Here is a 24,274-nt window from a genome sequence, read left to right as displayed (position 1 = left end):
GGTGTTAGCAGGAAATCAAAGTAAGTGAATATTGCCTAATTAGTTCCCAAGCTGAAAACAAGCGGTGGACAAAGCCGGTTTATCTCAGATGGAACATACACACACACACACACACACACACTCAGTGTAATCAATGTTTTGTAGTTCATCCACATCTTTGCCGCTGAAGACTACGTGAGTGATCTGTCAACAGGTTTAAATCATGACTTACGGCCCAGAGAAGAAGAACACATCTGGTTTTATGGAACAGTGCTGTATGAGTTCAAATTCAGGTCCGCAGTGAAGCAGTCTCAGATGATAGTCTCGCTGAGGGCAAGGCCGTGAGTCATGCCGCTTTGTGCAACTTCTATAACTATTGGATGGAAGTTTGCAGAGTTCAGGCTTCAGCTTGTGTCTCTTGAGTTGAGCCGCTGTATTGATACAATAAACTGCATACATTTTATTTAATTGTGTCTTCCTCCTCTCCTTTTCTTCTCTCCCTCTCGATTAGCAGGTCTGAGCCCCGCGGAGCTCCAGCAGTTGTGGAAGGACGTGACCGGAGGTGGCGGTGGTCACGCCATGGAGGACAACGGCATCAAACACAGCAACAGTGGCAGTGGCACCGGCGGTGGTGGCGGCGGTGGCGGCGGCGGTGGTGGTGGTGGGGGCGGCGGAGGCGGTGGCGGCAGCGGCGGTGGCGGTTTAGACCTCTCCACCAACAACTCTTCCTCAACTACCTCCTCCTCCAATCCCGCCAAAGCGTCGCCGCCCATCTCTCACCATTCCATCGCCAACGGACAGTCCCCCGCCCTCAACCACAGAAGAGAGCGGGAACGAGAACGAGAAAGGGAGCGAGAGAGGTAAAGCAATTGAAATGTCACCCCCCCCCCTCTTCCCTCTCCTCCTTCTCCCCCCTCACCTTTTTGATGCAGCACCAAGGAAAGAGGCAGAGAAGATGAAAAGTTTGCAGCAGCTTGTTTGCTACCCGTCACACGCGCTTGTTTTGTTTTCCCGTTACATGATGCGGTGTAGGAACACATCAGAACGCCGCGCTCCCATCCAGAGTATTTGTCTTCGTTTAAAATAACAGCGTTGTTGCAACAGGGAAAACATGATGTTTTGTTTGTTTGTTTAATAGTTTATTAGTGTCTTGGTAATATAAAAAAAAAAGGTAAGAGCCTTGTTCTCCCAGGGGAACACGTGTGCCACATTGAACGCACTTAGCTTGCACACACATATCAAAAGCAGGGAGAGAAAGCCAGGCAGGCAGGCACACACACACACACACACACGAACAACAAGCCTCTCTGGCAGGCAAGACAAGGTAACCTCCTTGTACATTAAGTATTTAGTGTTTTCTCTCTTTTTTTCTCTCTCTCTCTTTTGAAAATTACCCTTCTTTGCTTGCTTGTCATGTAAACAGAATACGTGATGGGTTGAGTGGCGTTTCCAGGATGTTTATCCTTGTGATGGCGTCTTTTATAAATGCACCCAGCACCAAAACACTGACTGTTCACATATCTGCCTATCTGGCCATGCATTATTCAAAGGCTTTTCTTGGGCGATATTATAATAAGGACTTAGGGTAGCGGTGTGCGTGTGTTCCTGTGTGGATGCTTGGTAGAGACTCACACTGGAGGTGGAAGTGCTGTGTAATTGGTTTAAAGTAGATGCTATCTCTCCAGCACCACTAAAAGGAGGCTTGAAAAAGATACCTTTAGTAGGACGACAGAGGGAAAGACAGTGGTGGGGAGGAAAGGAGAAGAGAGGGATGAAGGGAGGAGAGAGGAAAAAAAGACGTTTTATCTGCCTGTGTCCCGAGGGCTATGTGGTGTCTCATAATGATCGAAACAAGAAGTATTGTCAGGAGTATTGTCAGGAGCACTGCTTACTAACATGCAGCGGATCGATGTGGGGAAAGCCCCTCTGTAAAACGTAGTGTGAGCTCTGCTAGCACTAACACACACACACACACACACATATTCTTGGGCCACACACAGGCATGCATGCACATAGCGGTCGACCACACGCGTACATGCGCAGGATTCGTCGACAAGCAGACGAACGTGCACGGTCTGCGTGCAGCGCAACACACTCTGGCTCCCGCTTTCACACAGACAGACGCACACGCCAGTGCCGAACCTAAAGGTTAAACTGTCATCTTTAATAGGATGTGCTGTCTAGGCAGGGTCGTAACTTATTTGGGTGCCATTTGAAAAACGCCAGTGCACCCCTGCCCCCACTGTCCTCAAAGAACATAAGTTACACAGAGTATTAATCTCCTGATGAAAATTATATGGCTGTCTGGATTTTTAATGTTTACTTGAAAGCGTCCAGCCCTCCTCCCCATAATGGCTTTACAAGATGGGATGGTGGCTGTGGTGGAGCCGAGGCTGCAGATCCTTCTAGATTTCCGTCGGCTCACACATTAGTCTTTGCTGACTTGAAGTTGATAGATTAGCATATCGTGACCATTTTGATTGATTGGAGATGAACTAGTAGCTATGGGTATCCATCACATCCGAGTGTTCAAAGGTTTCCCGTTTGAATCGGCCTCCGTCAATATAGTTGCATGTTTCTCTGTCTTGGTTGTGGACTAATGCAACGTCACTGACCCGTCTGACCCCGTTCTTGTTGGTTTATCACCTGACATGTACAAAAGTCCTGGAGTCTGAGCAGATTATGTCATGAACTTGATGCTACCCTCTCCTGACCTACCTCCCTCCTCTTCTCTATCTTGCTGTCTCGACTGCTTATTTCTTGTTTCTCTCTCTCTCTTTTTCTGTTGCTCCAGTTCACTACATGAAGAAAGTGGAGGGACCCACCCCTTGTACGGTCACGGTGTGTGCAAATGGCCCGGCTGTGAGAACATCTGCGAGGACTTCGGACAGTTTCTGAAGTAAGTTTTAGATGTTCTACAGGAGATGATGTCTCTCCTTCTTCTCTGCGTGGGGTTTTTCTGTGTGGTTGTGTGTACATGAAACTAGTATCTATGTTATTGTGAAGCATAACACACAGAAGTTATCCCCCGCACCGCAGCGCCTCCTTTTCTGTGGCTACAGAGGGGCCCTGACAAAGAAAGCGTCGCTGCCTTTCAAAGGAGTGCATTTTGACCTTCGCAGACAGCCGCTTGACAGGGTTCAGCCCGGGCAGTGCAGGATGCACACCAACTCTGATCCATAACAAATCTCCTTCCTGGCGTGGAAGGGCCTGATAGGTTTGAGAAAAAGCGTCGAAAGCTAATGGCAACTCGCACGGCCGCACACTTACCTCCACAACAAAGGCCCCCATTCACTGTTGTCATGGTGCAGGCGCCAGAGCGAATTAACTCTTCATGCTCCATCAACAATTTAGTTAATTAGCTCATTTGTAATTGGCCGGCTTTGTTGCCAGGATGTTAGTGAGGGGACATCAAAGGAAGAAGGTGTTTGCAGCACTGCCGATTACAGGTTATCACATTGCCACTCACTGAGAGCCCCTCTGCCTCTCTCTCTCTCTCTCTCTCTCTCTGTCTCTCTATCGCTCTCTCCCTGGCTCCCTGCTCCCACACAGAGAAGAAAAAGAAAGGGAAAGCTTTAATTTGAATATTCTAATTAGATTTGTAATTAACTGTGAAATAACGATCTGGCGAGTGTTTTTCACGGGCTGTAAACGTCCATGTGAATTCGCATAAACTATTGAAATCGGGACATTGTTCGGGCGTATTTTCCAAATTATGCATTTCTCTACAGTAGTGAGTGTAATAAGTTGCAGAAAGCTAAAAAAAAAATGTACTAATACAATAAACTAGTCCACCCAAGGGGGAGCCGCTGCAGGATTTAGGTCAGGCTTCCACTAATTCTACAGCAGTTTCTGAATTGAAGCTAAAAGGTGTATCTGTGAACTGATGCTACTGTCATAAAACAAGCTCCTGTTTACTAGTGTTTGAAAGACGCAGCCCGACATGACATTAAGCTGCATTTGTACACTCTATCAACACATACAGTACACTCAAAGGAACAAACATTGACAGCGAAGGATTTAGGTGAATATATATATATATATATCTCCCAACTATTGCCTGACAAGTGTGTTTGCTTATCCCCTTTGGAAAATGTGTCACATGCCAATGCCTAAATCCGCTTCCTTCAGCGAACATGGCTAGTATAATTTTAGAAGCCATGCTTATGAAAAGCCAGTTTGCTGTGTGCACGGCATCGTCTAACCTGGACCACACGTCCACAAGTCCAGGTAGAAGAGTTTGCCCTGCAGCTTGGGAACAAATGTGTGTGTGAGGAGGCAAGCCTGTATCAGATTAGCAGGTTTTCTGATTTCTTGTCCTGTCACCTCAGTACACTTACTTAAAGAAGACATCAGGCTGTCGCTCTGCACCAGAACCTAAGTCTGTGTGCGCTAAGGATCCTGTGTCTAGGTAGCTTAGCTTGGATATTCAGGCGAGGGGCAGAGACACACTGTATAAAGCAATGTGCCTGTGAATCCGGTAAGCTGGTAAGCCAGTGCAAAAGGATGCACGCTTGTAAAGACAAACTGAACAAGCAGGAGATGCAGACGGAGAGAAAACAGGTATATTTCAAACTTTAAAGCGAGAGCACAGGTTGGCAGACGGTTTTGTAAGAACGCTTGCCAGAACATCGGCTGCTACAAAACAGAACAGTGTCTTGGTTCAGCTTCCCCCCGCCCCATACAGATGCACACACACACACACACACACACACACACACACACACACATATCCCTGCAAGTCAGAGGCTGGCTCTGTACTGTAACCCAGCCAGCACATGAAAACAGGCACCAACAAAGAAGGCAGACTCGTCATCAGAACAAAGATGGCTGCTCGGTGGCGTGCCTTGGAGCAGTGATTGTCGGTGTCAGAGGGAGTCCTTTTATGTTTCCGGAGATGCCAGTCGGCTACACACACACCCACACACACACAATATGCACATGCACACACACACACACACACACACAGGCACAGTTTAAACGGGGTTACATAAAGCGGGTGTCAGATTTAGATGACAGTTTAGATGTTGGTAGCGGGTTATGTGTGCGGGAAGGGAAGGTGGGAGAGGGGGGGGGGGTACCCAAGTCAAGCTGGCGTCTCGTAGCTCGCTGTAGGAGCTCAGCTCAGCGGCGGTGACACGTTTAGTCATCCGTTGTTTTGTTGCATGAGGAAACTTGTCAAGATCAGCATTTAATAGCTCTTCAGTGTGCTTTTAAGTGTTCTCACCTGGAAAAGGTAGCCTCGAGGTGGCTGGCACCCTGAATTAGCTCTCTGAAGTTCAAAATGAAATAATATTGCTTGGGAATGTGTCTTGAGTGGTGGGTGTTGGGGTGTGTGTGTGTGAGTGTGTGTCTGTGTATTTGCGTTACTAACAAAAGAAAAGGAGAGGGTGAAACATTAATACTATTAGTGCATGTGCTGGAGCTATTTGTGTGCCTCCATGGCAGACACAGAAAATAGAGAATGCAATTAATGCTTGAACATTACACCACTTCATATGCACCATTTGAATATCTGTATATGCAGCCATGCCTGTACAAAACCTCTACTTACTTACTGCACCTTATGTTACAACGACTACACTTATTGATTTAAATCACTCCTATTTTCATGCTTCTCTAAGCCTAAAAAAAAACTAAAGATCTGATTATCACATCCAGATTGTTGTTTTTTGTCTCCATCATATAGACGTCTCTTTTGGCCTTTCACCCCGGATATCAATATCCTCCCACCTCAATAAAACATAATCTTATCTCGACATAAACAGATAATTGCTCCCACACACACACACACACGCTTAGCTCTTCTACTCTCTGTCACCCGCCTGCGCTCCTTATTACTGGCAGGAATGCAGGCTCCATGTTAAAATGGTAAGCTCAGCCGCTAACGTGAACTACGGTGTCTGTAACCCACTGCTAATTAAACCCACAAGGCTGTAGCCAAGTGTCTCCGTCTCTATGTAAAGTACACACACACACACACACGCACACACACACACACACACACACACACACACACACACACACACGCTGTGGAGGCAGGCCCCTGGCCCCTGGATAGCTGAGCTCCCCTCTACCCCTCCACATGTCTGCTGCACTGTGACAAGACCTTTAAAACGGAGGGCATTACTTATGCACCACCACCACGGGGAGTGCGTGTGTGTGCGCTCTTGTTTATGCATGCCAGTAGGTGTGCAGTGTGTGTGTAGTTGCAGATGAGTGTGTTTGCAATAGTTTCAATGTGGTATTGGTGTGTGTACTTGTGCGTCACATGTACAGTAGACAGTTTGGGGGCCTAACTTCCTGTTCTCTACTGGGCCTCCGTAGCCCCTGATGATACACACAGACAATTAGCAAAAGTGTATCCTCCATATATGCTGGCTTGAGTAGATTTATCGTTGGGCCCTTAGTGGACGTTGATGGGCTATACATATTCATATACACAGCTGCGGAGAAAAACCTTTGAGATGTGTTGTTCCCTTCTCTTAAGCGAGGAGAGAAACTGCAGCATCCAATAAAAAAAAAAAGAAAATCGTTATCAACGTCTGTGTCTCACCTCTCCCTCCTCCCCCCCACTCTCTATTTATCACTCCCTTTGTCTCTTTATTTGCTCTGAGTTCTCTACCTTTGCTACATCCCTCTGTCTTCATCCCCATCCTTTCTTCCCTGTTCACACATGGTCTCTTCATCAGACGAGTAATTCCCTCTTCAAGGGAGGAAATCGATGTCCCTCTAAACTGAGGCATGAACAGTAAACATAAACAGGAGCCAGCCAGGCCTGACCTCTAGGTTTAACACATCACACCTGGATGCTCCTGTTGGTTACAAGTCACTTTGACTTTTCTATTTCTATTTGCACATACAAATTGTGTTGTTTTTTTTTCACCTATAAATTATTTAGATTTGTTTATAATTACAGAAAGGCAGCAAAGATCAGAATACAGTGTAATCATATTTTGCAGTGTAAAAATAGAATGCGAGAGAAGAGATGGAGGGAGATAATATAAGAGATGAGCATAACACAAGGTACTTTTATGCCCACATTTCAGTAAATAAGGCATTCCTTCATTATTGTTTTCTGTTAGCCCGTTTTCTGAGCGCCCCCCCCCTCCCACCTCTCATCTTCTTTTCTTGTCTTTGTGCGACATTATTAATGCACAGTAGGACACACTGCCATTTGAATATTTCATAAACGCATGTAGTAATCTGGCTGTAATCACCTTGCTAACTGGCCAGCGGTGGAAGGCGTGAGTGGGGAAGTAAATAACTGTCTGGAGCACTGTCGAGAGGCCTTATCACAATCACACGCACACACACACACACACACACACACACACACACACACACACACACACACATACACATACATATACACACACACACACACACATTGACGAAATGTGAGAAAAACAAGCAGCTTGTCGATGAGAGGCAAACTTAATAAAGATTTTTTTCCCCCCCTCCTTTTTCTTTTTTTTTGTAATGAGGTATCTTCAGGGACAGCGAGCAGCCCGCTCTGTGCTTTTGAAGCAGCTGTAATTCATGACACACGCCATACATCAAGTGCATAAGATAGCATTATGGGCAGTGAAATGAAAAGGGTATTTGCAACATTAGTTCCCTCATCCTGCGAGGGACGTGATTAAATGATTAATGTAATGCCCCCTTTTTGCATGCGCATTCTGAAACAGCAATTAGGCACAGGGCTGGAGAAATCCACCAGTTCGTCCCTCCCCTCTCTGCTGCTATCCCTCATCCATCCCTCTCCCCACCCCTCCTTCTCTTAATGCTACCTCATTCTTGATTTATAATGAAAAAAAAAAATAAATCGGAGCATTAGACCTGAAATGGTGACAAAAGTATAAGCAGGGATGAGACGGAATGGTTTTTTAAATGTGTGCGGCGTAATTGAAGGTACAGAGCTATTGTGATTACAAATGTTCTATTCAGCGTTTGATTGGCAGGCCAAGAGAATCCGGCTCAATGAGTTCTTGTTTTGCACATTGCAGATAAACAAGAAGTGAGGGGTGTGGAAGAGAACGGAGGAGTATGTGGTGGGAGTGTGTGTCTGTATCAATGTGTGTGTTTGTGCAATTTTGTGTCTGTGTGTGTGTGTGTGTGTGTGTTCTTAGATAAACCCAGGGAGAGAGAGAGATTTTGTACTCCCTCTAATGCACTGGAGGCAGCGCTGTAAATGATCATTGAAGGGTCTGCAAGCTAACCTATAATTACTGGAGATAAAGTGGCAGCTCTGGCATTTCATAAGCATGCCTCCTCAAAGCTTGCTTTGTGAGTTTGTCACCAATGATCATTTAGATAGAGGCTCATTACCCAGCATCACAACACTTTAGAAACCCCTTTCGCCCCATATTTGTGTGTGTGTGTATGTGTGTGCATATGTGTGCTTTACCAGGAATAAAGGTCTATCTTAATGGTGAGGCTCTTTTGTTTCCTACAGACGAAATCCAATCAAGACCACACACAAAAAAAAAGAACCCTCATTGACTGTTATGGCTGTCTGGCAGCCTTTTTCCTTTTAATGAGGCGAACACACCAGATACATTTAATATGTCTGCTGCTGGATAATGCACCTTCAGTGGAAGAGCTGCTTTTGTGTGTCAAATGTTGCCGGTGTTAAATTGTGTGTATTGTTTTCGGTAAACGAAGGAGACAAAGTCGTTCTGCTGGGCAAGCATCTTTTATTCTCTGCAGAAAGCAGCGCTCCGGGTGGTGCTGAAGTTAGCCATCTAAACTGGCACAGGCCCATTGTCATGTTAAACATGGCGCCACACGCCGTCATGTTACTTCTAATTACCTCATTTCAGAGTGGAACAATGCTTCCTAACCGTATCCTATAGATGATTGTCCCAGTATAGAAATATTATCATTAAAACAAAAACCCGTGGTGAAGTTGATACCGTAATTATCGTCCTCCACCATTTTGATTATGGTGACTATGAATGGAGCTCGCTGTCTTCTGCTAGCTTTGACATATTTGATAGATTTTAAATGTATTTCTCCCTCCTTCTCTCTCTCTCTCCCTCTCCCTCTCCCTGCAGGCATTTAAACAGTGAACATGCCCTCGATGATCGGAGCACAGCCCAGTGTAGAGTCCAAATGCAAGTCGTACAGCAGCTGGAAATACAAGTAAGTTTTCTGTCAAGTAATAAAGTGCAGAGTCGGAACAAAGCCATATGTATTGTTACGTTTTTTTTTTCTTCCCGCCATTGTCTTGTTCTACTATCGTGAACTCATTTCTCATTTAAGTCACTTAACATCCAGTCAAAACAAAATGTTTGAAAGTTACGTGAGTGAGAGGAAGGCCGTACTGTGGTCTGCTTAATACTTCCAGACGAGCAGGACCTACTGAATTCAACAAAGCCACTAAACAAAGGAATCCTCAGGCCTTACAACCAAAGCCATTATGGCGGTTTTAATTGAATTAAGCGTGTGCTTTATTTTCTCTGCTTTCTTTTTTTCTCTCTTTTTCTTTCCAATTAATAGCGAGCGCATCTCTCCCGGTCTGCTGTGTTAATTAACTGCACTTTGCACCTGAAGAAAGCTCAAAAGGAGGGAACTATTTTCAGTAGGTGGAGCGTGACCTTATTAAGAAGTCATGCTGGCTAGATAATGAGAGCGCTGATTGAGCGACATTATTACTCAGCACTGCCGACAAGCGCTCCTCTTCCTTTAGAAACAAATAGATACGTATGTTTTGAACTCGGCTCAAACAAAGTGCCAGCTGGAAGTATCCAGTCTGCCAGAAACCAGGCTGTCATGCTTTGCACCCCAGCGTATTTTGGGTCAGATATAAAGTTATTATAATTCAAATGGAATCAATACTCTGCTACATAATATGAAGCATTTAATGGGAAAAGGCTTTGCGTCGCAGAGAGATCCATTTGCAATGCGCTCTCCCTCTTCTGCTCTCTACCAGAGTGAAGTCAAGCACTTCCTCAAGCATGTATATATTTTAGGGTGTGATAAACAGTTTGTATTTAATTGTTAAGCAGCTGGTCTTAAAAGTAAATACATTCTGTTGCCCTGTTAAAAAAAAGACGTAGAAACTTTGTTATTTTATTTCATTTTCCGTGTTTTTTCAGTGAAACACAAATCTATTGAAGCTTGTGCTTTACAGTGTGACCAATTACAGTGCACTTGTGTTGTCTGTCCTGTCTCTCCTCTTTCCCCCCTTTTTCTTTCATTCCTTACTCCCACCATCCTTCTCTTCCTCTTTTTTTTCCACGAGAGCCGTCAATAGTAATGAGACCCAGCTCTGTCTGCGTGTGCACCTCTCTGTGTGCACACGCCTACGTGTGTGTACGTGTGTGTTTGTGTGTTAAGGGTGGATGGAGGAGTAGAGAGGGGGGGGGGACTTTCACATGGTCCAGTCCCTGTCACTCCCTGTGAATTAGATTGATGATAGGCAATGGCCGGGGCCACTAACTGGACCGGGGAGGCGGGGCCGCCTGGTACCCTGTTTGGACGACCCCTTCACCTCTCGGCAGCGGCTGGCTGCGCTCCATCCCCTAACAGTGTCCACGGGACTTTGAGCGGACGCTCAGGACCACCTAATTTATGGCCCAACTAGCTTGTTACTGTCAGAGTCTCGCTGACCTAAATTTAGCTATTGACAAAAAGATGAAATGTTATTTGTTTGGCCTGATCTGTCTGCACCCTCTCCTCACCCCCAACCTCTTGTTCTCCCTCCATCGCCAGCAGAACTGGCTCTTTCTCGCTTGGTCCATGTGAAACATCTTCTTTCTTTCTGTCTGTCGGTCTTCTCCCCGTACCACCCCCAATGTTATGCTTCATATTATTCATTCTCATCCTTTTTTCCATTCCTCTCCTCTCCTTTAATCTACTCAAATGTACTCTCTTCTTCTTCTCTCTTAACAGCTTTCTAAAGAACGTGAGCGTCTTCAGGCGATGATGGCCCACTTGCACATGCGGCCCTCGGAACCCAAGTCATCTCCCAAACCAGTGAGTGCATATTGCTCTGGCCACCGTAAACAGGCTCGTCTGGGAATGAGGCCCCCACACAGAAAATGAACAGTTTAACCACACGGCAGTAGTGTGAGTGAGTGACAGCCGATGAAAGGAGGGCGGGGGGGGGAACGTTATTTGTAATACAGAGTTATATCGGCTTCACACCAGCTATTGTGCTCCGTGAAAGGACAATAGAGTTTGCAAGTGTATTAGATGGCAGAGCGGTGGAGTCCTTGGCTAAAATACAGGGTCATTTCTTTGTGATTGATATAATAGCCAAAACAACTTGTTGGCGGCTGATGACTGTTTGGCTCGGTGGCCGCGGTCGGCACTCCAAAACGGAATGAGAGAGGAGAAGACGTGTCATTTGAACAACAAACACCTGTAAATTACAGCGGAGTGGAGAAGATGGAGTGATGTTGACATAAATAGGAGCAGTGCGGCTGAAATTGGTTGCAGAGAAGAAGAAAACATATCCAAAATTGAGAAAGGGGTCCTGGAAGAAGTAAAGAGATGTCATTCTGCATTTTCTGTCTCTCGCCTTTTACTTTTGAATTGAATGATTATGAATACATTTCTCCCAACCAGTATTTGAATTTCATATTAATATGATACATTTTAGCAAACATTATTTCTTCCCAGTTTTAGACGTTTGGAAATACTTTCGAGCAAAACATTGTTAGCGTGTTTCTGCTGCTTAGTAAGTGCCTACTTTCAATAGAATAATTTTCCTCATCACCTCTCATCATAGAATGTAGATAATCACAAGATAGCATAATTATCCCATAATTCCATCAGGAATCAAACTCCCTTTTTATTATTCAATCTTTCTCTCTCGCTCTCCCTCTGTAGCTTTTTTTTTTAATCTTCAAAACTCCAGCAGCTTGGTTCCATCTCGTCCAATAAAGAATTTGCAGCCTATAATCCAAGCCTGAATATGAATGAATGATGCTAATGAAGTATTGCATTACATAAAGCACACATGAAAGAGCGGCTAATTGCATTTGATGGTGGGGGCAATTCAGACAGAATTCTTAAACGAACAGTTAAGTCTTCAGTTTTAAGGCTCCCCCGCTTTTTTTAAGATGAAGATTTGGTGCGGCAAACAACACGCACGTGTGTGTGTGTGTGTGTGTGTGTGGCAAACGTGAACAGACATAACAAAAGAGAGATGGTTGTCGGACTTCAAATGACAGCATGGATTTGCAATCGCAGGTGCGGGATAGAATCAGCCGAGACATTTGATACTTATGAGCAGTCTGCGTTATAAGTCCTGTTTGTTCACTATGAAGCTCTTGAACGACCAACGCCTGCCAGACGACTGCCAGACGCCAGCGTCCTGTCTCCAATATGACCCCATTTATTCTCTGAATCACACTTCATTAAATGCTACCTTTTGGCCATGCCATGGATGGATGAAAATCAAAGTTAGCACGGCTGCAAGTTCTGAATAATAATCTCTCTCTCTCTCTCTCTCTCTCTCTCTCTCTCTCTCTCTCTCTCTCTCTCTCTCTCAACCTTGAGTGTGTATTCAGATGAGCGAGAGGCGACACAGTGCTCACTCCACCATCCGTTTGACCGTATACAATTCTATTTAGCGAAACGTAATGGGAGAGCGCGCCCGCAAACACGTCACGCTCGTTGCCGAGTCTCGTAGGCGGTGAGAGGCGGCAAGAAAGACAGGAAATTATGTTTTAACATAATATATGTATATGTATATGCCTGTACACATGCATGGAGGCATTTCTTTTGAATTTAGTTTACATATTTTGAGGTTGTTTCCTGCTATGCGGTATGTGAGTGTTCATCTCCTACTGTATGGGCGCATGTAGCAGGATGCCAGGAATGAGCAATCATGTCACACACACACACACACACACACTGCCATGACTTTAACCACTATGAAGTTAATGGCTATTTGCACATGACATAAAGTTAATTAATTCATGTTAGTGGTCAAATGTCTGTCAGAACAAAACACACAATCATTAGTAGTTTTCTGAAAGCAAATAATATGAGTAAGCTTAATGTATACGGCACGCTGACCAATGTTACAAAGTGCTTCTCAAAAGAAAAGAGAACCAAACGAGGCAGATCAATGAGAATCAGGACAAAGGAGGAAATAAAGGAATTGTAGACGTAAACTTAAGTCAAACTTTTGCAAAAACTTTCATATATATATATATATATATACTTTTTCAACTGTACTCAGCTTAGGCCTGTGTATATGCAGCCAGCCTTTGTCCCAGCCCATTGTGCAGCAGCTCATTAGAGCTAAGTGGGCATATAATTATCATCTGAAAACCCCTACGTCCACAGAAGTCTCTCAAACTTGACATTTTATCGTATTTATCAACACATGCCACTAAATGGCCGCCAATACCTTCTCCTCAGCCTCGCTCCTCCATCTCTCCGCGTCTCCGCCCCCCCCCCCCCCCAGTTCCCTTCCTTCTTTCAAGTCGCTTCAAATTCAGACTCTCGCATCGAAATGCATTCCACTTGTAGACTCACAATTAAGGCAATTTGGTTTGAATATGTAACGATGTCATTACCATTCCAGCTAAATTAGCGCAGAGACTAAAAGGTCAGTTAGGAATTATCCAGTCGGTTAGAGCCTCTCACATGAGATTTGGGACGCAAGCGCAAAAAAAAAGTGGTGGAAAAGCCGGACGATTAGCGAGAGCGCGGTTGGCATTCGTGCCAGAGGTGACGAGCTCTCTCTGAGCCCTGATGTTAAGGAGTGGAGGAGACAAAGACAGAGTGACTGCGAGTCCGTACAGTATATTTTTTTTTACTTGAGTGTCTTTAATCTACCTCGAGAAAGAACATGAACTTCCACTAATTGTTATACTTCCTCATGGACAGGAAGTCTCACTGGATTAGGGAGATACATCGACTATAACTGTAATCATGACTTCCAGTTGTGTTGTTGATGAGGTTTTATCAGATTTATCGGCGTACGTCTTGCAATATAACGGGTTAATCTAGCAGGTTTATTACGCTCTTTCGCAACACAATCCACTTAACCGGCTCCACTTGCTCAGAGTTGCTGGCCCAAAACGACAACGGGGCCACAACAGCAACTTAGCAACGTTTCCCCTTCACACCGAAGTGGAACACAACGTCATGAGTTCTGGACCGCGCTCGGATAACCCTCGTGGCCCAGTTCGCACCAACGGCGAACACGTTTTTTTTTTTACCAGCTCATTGCTCCAGTGTGAAAAAGCAGTATGGGTGATTGTGGTGGGGGAGATAGAGAAGGAGGGAGGGAGTGATAAATAGAGAGATAAAGAGAGATGGGGCTGGGATAACACGGAGGCTGATCGTTGGATAATCTTGAACAGCATGCTCTAATTAGAATTCTTATGATACAATTTGGTGGTTGTAATTAGTGGAGATGGGCTGGCTCCTCTCCACGAGTCTTGTTAGTGGAAACACAGCTGTGTTAGAGAGGAGGAGAGCAGACACTCGCTCTGTCAGAGAAACCACAAAATAATGCCTCCCTCCCTCTCTGTCTCCCCCCTCCCCTCTCTCTCTCTCTCTCTCTGCCGCTTGCATCTGTCTTCCTCTAACCCCAGCTCAACCTGGTGTCCAGCGTCACCATGTCCAAGAACCTGCCCTCAGCGTCGCCCCCCAACTTACCTCAGACACCCACCACGCCCACAGCACCCATCACACCCATGGCCGCCATGCCCCAGGTGCCATCAATACTGGGAGGAGCAAACGTCCCCAGTATGGGAGCCATGCGCAGACGCCACTCGGATAAATACTCCATGCCTCTTTCGTCAGGTAGGACCAACTACATAGCACTGCACGGGACACCGACTCAGCCGCAGAAAATTCACTGTCAAGCAAATCTTTTCAATGTGTTTAGTGACATCCGTCGAAAAAAAAAGCAATATAAAGCTTTCGTGTTGTGAGATTCATCTCTTAAATACCTTGATTATCATGTGAATTGAGCTTAACACACACACACAGGCTGATGCATTAGGACATTAAGCTATTGGATGTCAATTTAGCTCACATCCTCATTCGGTTTCTGAATTGTGTCACTCATTTGACACGTTTGATTAAAATTTCCATTCAGAATTTGTTGACTTGAACACTTATTTTTTTCTCTTTAAACAGAGTTTCTATTAAAATATAATGACATAGAAATTGCAAATTACCTCAACCCTGAACACTGCACTATTAATAGTACTCAACCCATAATTGCATTGCAGTGCTTTTTTCTTCTTACACACACACATAGACATGCATGTGCACACACACACACACGTACACTGACATAAACACACACCGCCACATAGGCTTGTTGGTCTTAGCAATGTGAGACGTCTGGGTTTCTAAAAGCAAGCCTGTGTTTAATCACTCTATATGTAAATAGACAAGAACTTCCTCTCTGCATAAATATTACATGAATGTTAATTAAGTTCAAATAATGGTGGAAAAATACAATATTTATTACATTAAGACATTCCGTGTATTAAGCTTAGCATTTTAAACGGTCCGTCTTTGATGTTTATATTTACTCTCTCTGTGTTTAGTGTGAAGACGTATAAATTATTCAACTTCACCCTAACTAACTACACGGATCTCATTTTATGGATGTATGAGTGTTTAAGATCTCTCACGAGAGAGATTAATTAAAAATGCATTTTGTGAGACATAGAAAATGCTGATTTGATGTGCCCCCACTAACACCCCCACACCCTAATATCCCCTCCTTTTCTCCCCCTCCTCCCCTTTCTGTCTCCCCCCTTTTAATTTGATGTAACCTTGAGTAAATGTAATACCTAAAGGACTAAAATTTACCAATTATTTCAGGTGGTGACACAGTATTTATTTTTCCAGAGATTGCCCCAAACTACGAGTTTTATAAGAACGCAGATGTCAGACCGCCATTTACTTATGCAACCCTCATAAGACAGGTGAGTGGGAAATAAATTAACTTTGCCTGATTAGATTAAAATTAATTGCTGCATGAATCATGGCAGCTTTCTCAATCCGTTGGTGTGTGCGTGTGTGTGCGTGCGTGCGTGTGTGCGCGTGCGTCAGTTACGTGGTCTCGTTAGTAAACCATTATTTGATGTCATCTCATTTCAGGCTATCATGGACTCTGCCGACATGCAGTTAACGCTTAATGAAATCTACAGCTGGTTCACACGCACGTTTGCCTACTTCAGACGCAATGCTGCAACTTGGAAGGTAACCCCGATGAACCCTCAGCCCCCCCCCACCTCCACCTCGCTATGCCCTTCCGCTCGTCTTCCTCTCGCTGAAGTCAAAAACCAAACCATAAGAAAGCATATATTTACCCAGCACCGAGCAATTAATACTCCTCTCCCCTTCGTCCTAACCCCTCTCTTGAATAGAGCCCCTTATTTATTTTTTCCTTCACTCCGCCCGTTTCTGTTTGGAGATGACAGCTGAAGGAATTATTCTGCCTTAGCTATCGTTTTCCTAATTTGGGTGCAATTAATAGCGGAGGCTTGGCGTGGAGAGGAGAGGGCTGTGATGCACTAATTATACAGCAGCCACTCCATCATCAGCACCTTTTGTTAAGAGAGACACCCCACCTCCCGAGTCCCGAAACCACCTTCTCTCGCATACCATTGGTTAATTAGGAAGAAAGATGGCTGGTTGCCTGTTAACCAGCTCTCAGCTATGCGAAAGGGGTCGGCCAAAGATTTGGCTCACAGGGGCTGTCGCGTACACAAACACATAAACTGTGCCTGAGAGTGGGTTTAATGTGGGTTCATGTGGAACTAAAGCAGGGAGGAAAGTGAGGATCGGCCTGTCATGGAGGTAGCTCTCTTTATTTACCCACACAAAGGGCCCATTTGTATATCTGTCCCGACAACTTTATTGTCCTGTCTGCATCCACAAAGATGGTAAAAAATGTCTCTCCTGCAGCACATGTTTTAACCAGAAGTGTGTCTGCCTGCTGATAAAGAAAGCCTCGCTGAGCGTCAGTGTTTTTTGTGTGTGTGTGTGTGTGTGTGTGTGTGTGTCCCGTGGCCCCTGCGCGTCATTCGTTAGCCGCCTTTAGCCTTTGTGGCTGAACAGAGGACTGGAGGGAAAACGCGACAAGCCCCGCTCATCAGTATGCAAGACGTGGCGCAGCACTAGATTTAGCAAAGTGAATTAATTTGGATTTGGGATGCAAATGAGCACATGGGCGTGTGATCACCAATTCAGGAGGGCATGCAAAAAGATCGGTGCCCTTTTCCAGTTTGTTAGGTACAGTACGCGCCGTGTTTTGCCGCGCGGTAATGTTATGACAAGATATGTTCTCAGAGGTTTTGTGGCAGTTGTTTGCTGCACAAACCATTTCAAATGTGTTTTTTTTTTTCTTCCTTGCTTTATTGAAAGAAAGAGAAAAAAAGCTCTATTCCTGTGATAAAATATCAATGCTATCACAATGACATTAGGAAATATGCAGTCTCCTGGCTCGCACAATAACCAAGGTGATCTATTTACATCCACATCTCCACAATTCCCTTTGTAAGCATTAGTGGGATGATCAGCGCTGGGCTTGTCATCTGATTAACGGGCAAAATTTGTATTCTTTTTTTTTGTGAAAGAGAGAAGAAGAAAAGAAAGAAAGAAATGAAAGGTAGTTTAATATCTCAGCTTGGTCTCAACAGCTCAAAAGAAGCCCCCCTCCCCTTCCCCTCTCTCTCTTTTTCTCTCACCCAGAAGCTTATTAGTTCTAACTATATAGCATGCATAATAAAACTGCTCATTTGCTCATTAATATTAAAATTATCATATTCAGAGCCATGGGCATTAAGATCAATCAAATCCTGGGATTTTCAGGTCAGATGCGAGATCTGCTTATGAGTTTTTTTTTTCTCTTCTTCTTTTTTTTCGAGTCCCTTTTTTCTTGGAGAAAGAGCAGTACATACCAAGCTAAGGGAGATGATAAATATGAGAGGCAGGGATATTAAAGCCAAGGTTATTATTTGTAGAGTCTGATGCATGTTTTAATTATGGTCGTATGGTCATATTAATATAAGAGGGCTTTTTTTCAATAGGTTTCCCTATCATTTTTTTTGTAATTAATGAAAACACCTTACAGGTTTATTGTATGAAAGATATATGCCATATTAATATAAACACGGCTTTTCATCATACATTTGAGACATAATGTGTCATTTAAGCATGTATTCAACACCCTATGTGACACCACATGGAGACTATTTGGACATATAGATGTCAGATACAGTTCACCTTAATCCTCCTTATTCTTTCTGGCACACGCACGCACACACACACACACTTTCTCTTTCAAACACACACACTGACACACTGACACCAGGGCCTCCAGATGACTGTCTTTTTTCGTGCAATACTGTCATCTTTAAAGCGATGTGTCCATTAAGAGAAATGCTTTTCTGGAGCAGAAAGGGTTACTGACATCACCATTATCAAGGCCGGCATTACCACTTCTGTCACCACCATAAGCCATTCGCTATGCTGATTACCTCCTTTTAGCCTACTTACTCTGATTGATATGTACTGTGTGCAGGACTTGTAAGAGCATTCGCTCTCACTCAATTTTTACTAATTAAATCAATGGTGCGTGAATGTTAAGAATTTCTTCAAAATGCAAGGAAAAAAAATCAATTTCCAAGCCGTCGTTTTTTTTTTTCTTTTCTTCTTGATGGTTAATGAATGAATGTGATTCGTTTTACCTCATCCCCCTGACCTGCGTGTCATGTCTCTCTGCAGAACGCTGTTCGCCACAACCTCAGTCTGCACAAGTGCTTTGTGCGCGTGGAGAACGTGAAGGGGGCGGTGTGGACGGTAGATGAGATGGAGTACCAGAAACGCAGGTCGCAGAAGATCACAGGGTACGAATCCTGTCACCTCTCCTTAGATCGAGATCTGAAGGTCAATGACATGGAGAGGATCAGAGGGCCCAAATCCAGTCCTCTCCTTTGAAACACACTCTCTCTCCGTCTCCTTTTCCATCCAGTTATTTCCTACTTTTTAATTACACAGACTTTTTTAGCCTTCTTGCTATGCAATTTGTTCTCCAGTTACTGATATTTTCTATATTTTCTGTTTTAAATGAATAACAATTACTGGTTTAACTCATTTCTTTTTCTGTTTTTTTTTATGTATCCAGAAGCCCATCACTTGTCAAGAACCTGCCCTCCAGTCTTGGCTATGGATCTGCACTAAACGCCAGCTTACAGGTATGAACCAAACGCCTCAGAGAAGCTCTGGCTCACCAGCTGCCTGTTGGTTTGACTGACAGGCAAGACTACTGCCTGACTGATTGACCAAACGTGTGACTGAATGAGCATGGTTGGCGTGAACAATAGGGCTCCACGTTAGTACACAGTTCTTTTTGTCCGTATACTCTGGGTTTCTGCTTCTTTCTCTCTCTGTTTCTGTATCTCTTCTCTTTCATCGTGCTCTCTCTCTCTCTCTCTCTCTTTCTCTCTCTCTGTCTTCCTCGGTCCTTCTCCCTCTCCTTCCTGTGCACCGTCAGACTCAGAAGGCCACCCTGTGGTCGAATCAGGAAGCAACTCCCCCCCCTCTTCCTTTTTTTGTCCTTTTTCCCCCCTTCTCTTTCCTGTGGCAGCCCTCCTAGATTGATAGTGGCATGTGCAAATGCAAGGGCATGTGCATTAATATTTATCTAAGCTGTCATAAATGATTTGGCTTCATAGTGTACGCCGGCGAGGTGCTCATGGCAAAAACTTTAAAAAATGAAATCACTGTGTATAACTTTAATGCGCAGCAGGCGAAAGTGTCAGGAGTTTTTATTATTTTGAGGTAAAGTTTTGGGGGACTTTTTTTTTTTAATCGCCAAACACAAGGGCATATAAATGGCAGCTGGAGGGGAGGTAGTTGTCAGCAAGGTGTCACAGGGCGGGGAAATAGCCAGCAACAGAGTAAAAACCGTTGGGATGAGACAAGTGTTTTAATAATTACTAGAGTAAATCTTACCATTCTCCCACCTGCCACATTTTTCCTCTTGTATCGATATCCATGCCGCACGCCTCACCTGCCGACTTGCCTTTACACTTTTGAACTCTTTCATCCCTTTTGACATGGCTGCAGGCTGCTCTGGCTGAGACCTCCCTGCCCTTGCTGGGGACCCCCGGCCTCATGAACAGCGGCTCCACGGGCCCGATGGGCGGCAGCTGCCACGGCCTCCTGGGCGGCGACCCGTCCATCCTGCTGGGCGGGAGTCCACCCGGACTGCTGGGCGGGAGTCCACCCGGAATGATGGGCGGGAGTCCGCACGGACTGCTGGGCGGCAGCCCCCCCACCCTCATGCACTCTGTCCACGACGGTTATAACGGCTCACTCGACCACCTGGACACCAACGGACACGGCAGCCCCGGATACTCCCCACCAGTACACATGTGAGTGAATGCATACGGTGATTCGGTCATCATTTGGGCTCATCATCTCCTGTTTTTATTTCTGCTGTTCATTTGGTTATGATATTCAAAAAAAAACACAGTCGTCGAGTGAAAGTAAGAATGTAAACCGACAAAGTGAACTCATTATCCTTTGACCCAGAATCCCTTCCTGAGATAATTGTGTCACACACAGACTCGCACATCCTACTTTTTCTTTTTTTTTTTTTTTTACGAGTACCTATTTGAGAATTCAAGCACATGTTCAACCACCCACCTCCTCTCCTAGACGCTCTGTCCTTATGCCCTTTGTTAGTTTAATTGCTTGATATTTAACCCACAGTACCAGTATGTTCTTCAGTAAGCCATGACCCGAGGGCAAGGTTCAATTTCCAATATGTATTGTATCAGACTCTCACTGCCTCTGCTTTGGTTTTATTTGAATGGCATTGTGCCAATACCTGATGTGAGCCTGACGTTTCAGATAACAGTTGGTTCTAATTCTATAAATAGGCTCTATTACACATTCATCTTTAATTACACCACCATCTGCATTATAGGGTTTTAGCTGCAATATTTTATGCAAGACTTTTCCTATTAATATTGAGTAAGTGTAATTACTTTAAAAAATCTCTCCTTCTCCCGTCTCTGTTTTAATGGAGCTGAGAGAGAGAACGAGAGTGTTTAAAAAAGAAGAAGACAAAAAAATAATAATCTCATGTGAGTTTCAGGAATGTCTGAAACAACCTGAGCCGGTGGTGGAAGCAGCATGCGAGAGGGGGGGGGGAACGCACACGCACACGCTCACGACGCACATGCGAGACAAACAGAAAACGCACATTAATGATTCTCATCCACTGGCCATCAAAGCTCATGTTGCGACGTCGGGCGACATTAGCTAACCGCTTCAGTAATGGATAAAAGGAGCACTCGGGCTCTCCGAGTGTATCTGCAAGAACAGGAAAAAGTGTTTGCTTCGCCCTACCAGACGTCTATACGTTAATCTATTTGGACGTGTTTACCCCTCTCTGAAATGGGGTGTTAAGTGGAGCAAATCTGCCCCGCTCTCGACAGAATCCCAGTGTTCCCACTCCCTCAGGTCATTTAACTTTTAGTAACCGGACAGCGTTGACTTTCTCTTCCTCGCGCGCGCTCTCTTCTCTCTGGCCACGCTGCCTTGACACTGACATGAGTGGCTATGGAGGATGAGGACGCATTCATCCATCCCTCCATCACCGCCTGCCTTTACACAGCCGCGACAACCTCAAAATGGAAGAAATATGTTTTTCATGACTGGCTTTTTCCGGGATGTTGTTTAAATAATGGAGTGGCTTGTAGCACTAAACTAAATAGCACATCACCTTGAAGCCCTTTCTCGGGAGAGGACTCCTCGGCACAACCAAGTCAATCCAACAATTAGACCAACCTCTCCCTCCCCTCAGCGTCTGAAGGTTAATGCTATCTGCTTAACCGCAAACCAGACCGCCCCAGGCCACGCTTGGGTGTGTGTGTGTGTGTGTGTGTGTGCGCGCGCGTTTGATTGCGCTTGTGTGTACGCGTGTGCAGCACACTCATGCTGACCCGGGAGAAGTGGTACTGTATACCAGGAGAGACTCTGCAACTGTAAGAATCAGCGTGAGCACATTAGCAAGTCCACACGAAGGGAAAATGACCGCAGTGGAACATTTATTCCTAGAAACCAACTTTCCTGCTGCAGTCGGATGAAAAGCAAATCAAATCTAGTTAATATCGCTCTGTTTTATCGGCGGTGCCTTGTGCTGTCACATGAAATTGTTTGGTGTTAGTTAATGAATCGCAGTGAGATGTTATGAATATCTTCGGCCCGCCCCTCTCCCACACAGCAGCTCTCCTGAACCCCCAACCGACCATTAGGCCCAAGGACTAATGACCTTATTTGCATCCCTGACATACCTCTGCATGATTGCTGGTGCTAATCTCCAATTGATGTGAGAGCAGGCATCTCCAAAGCACGCACACACAAACGCAGAGCGCCACGTATTTATTACAGCGCAAAGTCCGGCGTTTACTCCTGAGTGACTCAATAATGGCAGCTCGCCATTATGTACTAAATGGCTCATCCACATATTTTAATAAAGTGTCAGAAAGCTCAGGCCTGTGAATATGGTCCTGCATATTTTTCTTCAAAGCCCCACAAACAGCTTATGAGCTGCATATTCAAATGACAAGGGAGACCTTTGGTACGCGCTATATGAACATTAATACATGGTGCGTAGTGAACTCTGATGTGGTAGGAAGCGGATTAGTGTTGTTGTTGACACTTTAACTCCTCCTGTGGCCACCTTTTAATTTGAGGCTGGTGTATACGTGTAATAAATGACAAAGCGGTAAAAATAAATTAAAAAATCAACAAATACTGTGCATGTAATAATCACTTCATAATAATAATAATAATAATCATAATAACTGTATGTATATAGCACCTTTTAAAAAGGCAAGAAAATCATTCCATAAAGGCAATTAATACAACAAAGCCAAACGAATAACCAAAAAGAGCAAATGGACTAGAAAACAAACAAATAATTAAAATAAACAAACAAAAACAGGGAACAAAAGAGCTGCATAAAAGGACATAAATCCATGTAAAATCACTGTTTTTAAAAATGTCCTCCTAGTCGGTACAGTCTCATCATATTGTATCATAAACAGTTTATTAAAACATGGTTAATGAAGGGTTTATAAGATGTTATGCTTATGAATGCTGAATAGAAGGACCTGAAGTTACATGTCGGCATGTATCTTTTATTTATCTTTATCCTGAACGATTTCTTCATTACATAAATGATAGCTCTTATTTTCTTTATGGAGTAATGTGTTTTTCTCCCAAATGTGTCCAAAGATTTATGCCCAAAAGTCCCAAACTCATATTACTATTATAAAAAGTAGTATTTAAAAGGATGTTTTTCATCTTTGTTTAATAACCGAGTAACAATATTCATGCAAAATGCATGGAACAAAATATCACATCTGTTCCGTGCATTTAAACAAAAAGACTGACATAAAAGAATATAAATAAGTACGGTCTAATTGTACTGTATTTTACAACAACATTAATCGACTCGCTCATAAAATATTGTCTTTTCCTTCAGTGATTCGGAGTGTTTCACAGAAATATCCATCGCTCCGCTTGCATCCTGCTAAGATCAGCCTCTTCTTTTCATCCCGTCACATCAGAATATTAATTTACAGTATTTGGCTTGAATATTAAAGTCATCTGCACCTTTTAAAAATTCTCTTCAAATTCAAGGCCCCCGCCCTCCCCCCCGCTCCTCTCCGCTGATGAAGGCAGCCCAGGAGAGCGGCTATGAGACGCGTCCTAACGCACCACCACTTGATAAGTCTCTCCCTCCACTCTCCTCTTTCATAGTCTGGGGGGATTTTCTGATGCATCCGATGCGTCAGAAATAATTAGGTTTTGTCAGATTTATCATCGCGGCACAAACCCCTCTCCCCGACGAGGGCCCCAGATCATGTTATGCCTTGTTTGTGTGTGACAGCATTATTATTCTTTTTCCTCGCCCAACGCTTCTTTCCGCCCACTCCTCTGTTGTTCTGTGGGGGGGGGGGGGGGTGGCGTCCTGCTCCCGGCGCCGCCGCTGCTCTCCTGCCCGCCGCTTATTGACAGTGGCTAAAGATATTCATCCATTTAGAGTTAAAAACATGTATCATGGTGTCCGAGCCAACTGCCGGGGCTGAAGTTGATTAATGGCAGAACGTAGCTGCCGGTTTTTCCTCTTGAGGAGCGACATGCACAGCCCCTGCATATTAACGAGTGGCTGCGCTTTCTATTAACTAGATAAAAAAGCCTCTCCTCTGCCTTTGCTCCAGGGGGCTCAGGGATGAGAAATTCTCCATTATTTATCATGTGGCCTGTTATTTTT

At 44.4% G+C, this 24,274-nt stretch overlaps 1 protein-coding gene across 4 annotated transcripts in view; it reads left to right on the top strand.

Annotated features, from left to right (window-relative positions):
- foxp2 (forkhead box P2) overlaps nt 1-24,274 on the top strand; it is a 103,066-nt gene that overhangs the window by 74,495 nt on the left and 4,297 nt on the right. For all 4 annotated transcript variants that reach the window (XM_068586353.1, XM_068586350.1, XM_068586354.1 and 1 more), the window contains 10 exons: nt 494-839; nt 2,774-2,878; nt 9,039-9,126; nt 10,879-10,962; nt 14,547-14,757; nt 15,796-15,899; nt 16,075-16,176; nt 18,706-18,827; nt 19,106-19,175; nt 20,050-20,357. In XM_068586353.1, coding sequence (XP_068442454.1) covers nt 494-839; nt 2,774-2,878; nt 9,039-9,126; nt 10,879-10,962; nt 14,547-14,757; nt 15,796-15,899; nt 16,075-16,176; nt 18,706-18,827; nt 19,106-19,175; nt 20,050-20,357 — 1,540 coding nt within the window. The remainder of the gene's footprint in view (nt 1-493; nt 840-2,773; nt 2,879-9,038; nt 9,127-10,878; nt 10,963-14,546; nt 14,758-15,795; nt 15,900-16,074; nt 16,177-18,705; nt 18,828-19,105; nt 19,176-20,049; nt 20,358-24,274) is intronic.

Source organism: Clinocottus analis, unplaced genomic scaffold (assembly GCF_023055335.1).
Source record: "Clinocottus analis isolate CAN_PGR_092001 unplaced genomic scaffold, fCliAna1.0.p SCAF_20, whole genome shotgun sequence".
Lineage (NCBI taxonomy): Eukaryota > Metazoa > Chordata > Actinopteri > Perciformes > Cottidae > Clinocottus > Clinocottus analis.
This window is presented reverse-complemented; position numbering and strand designations above follow the sequence as displayed.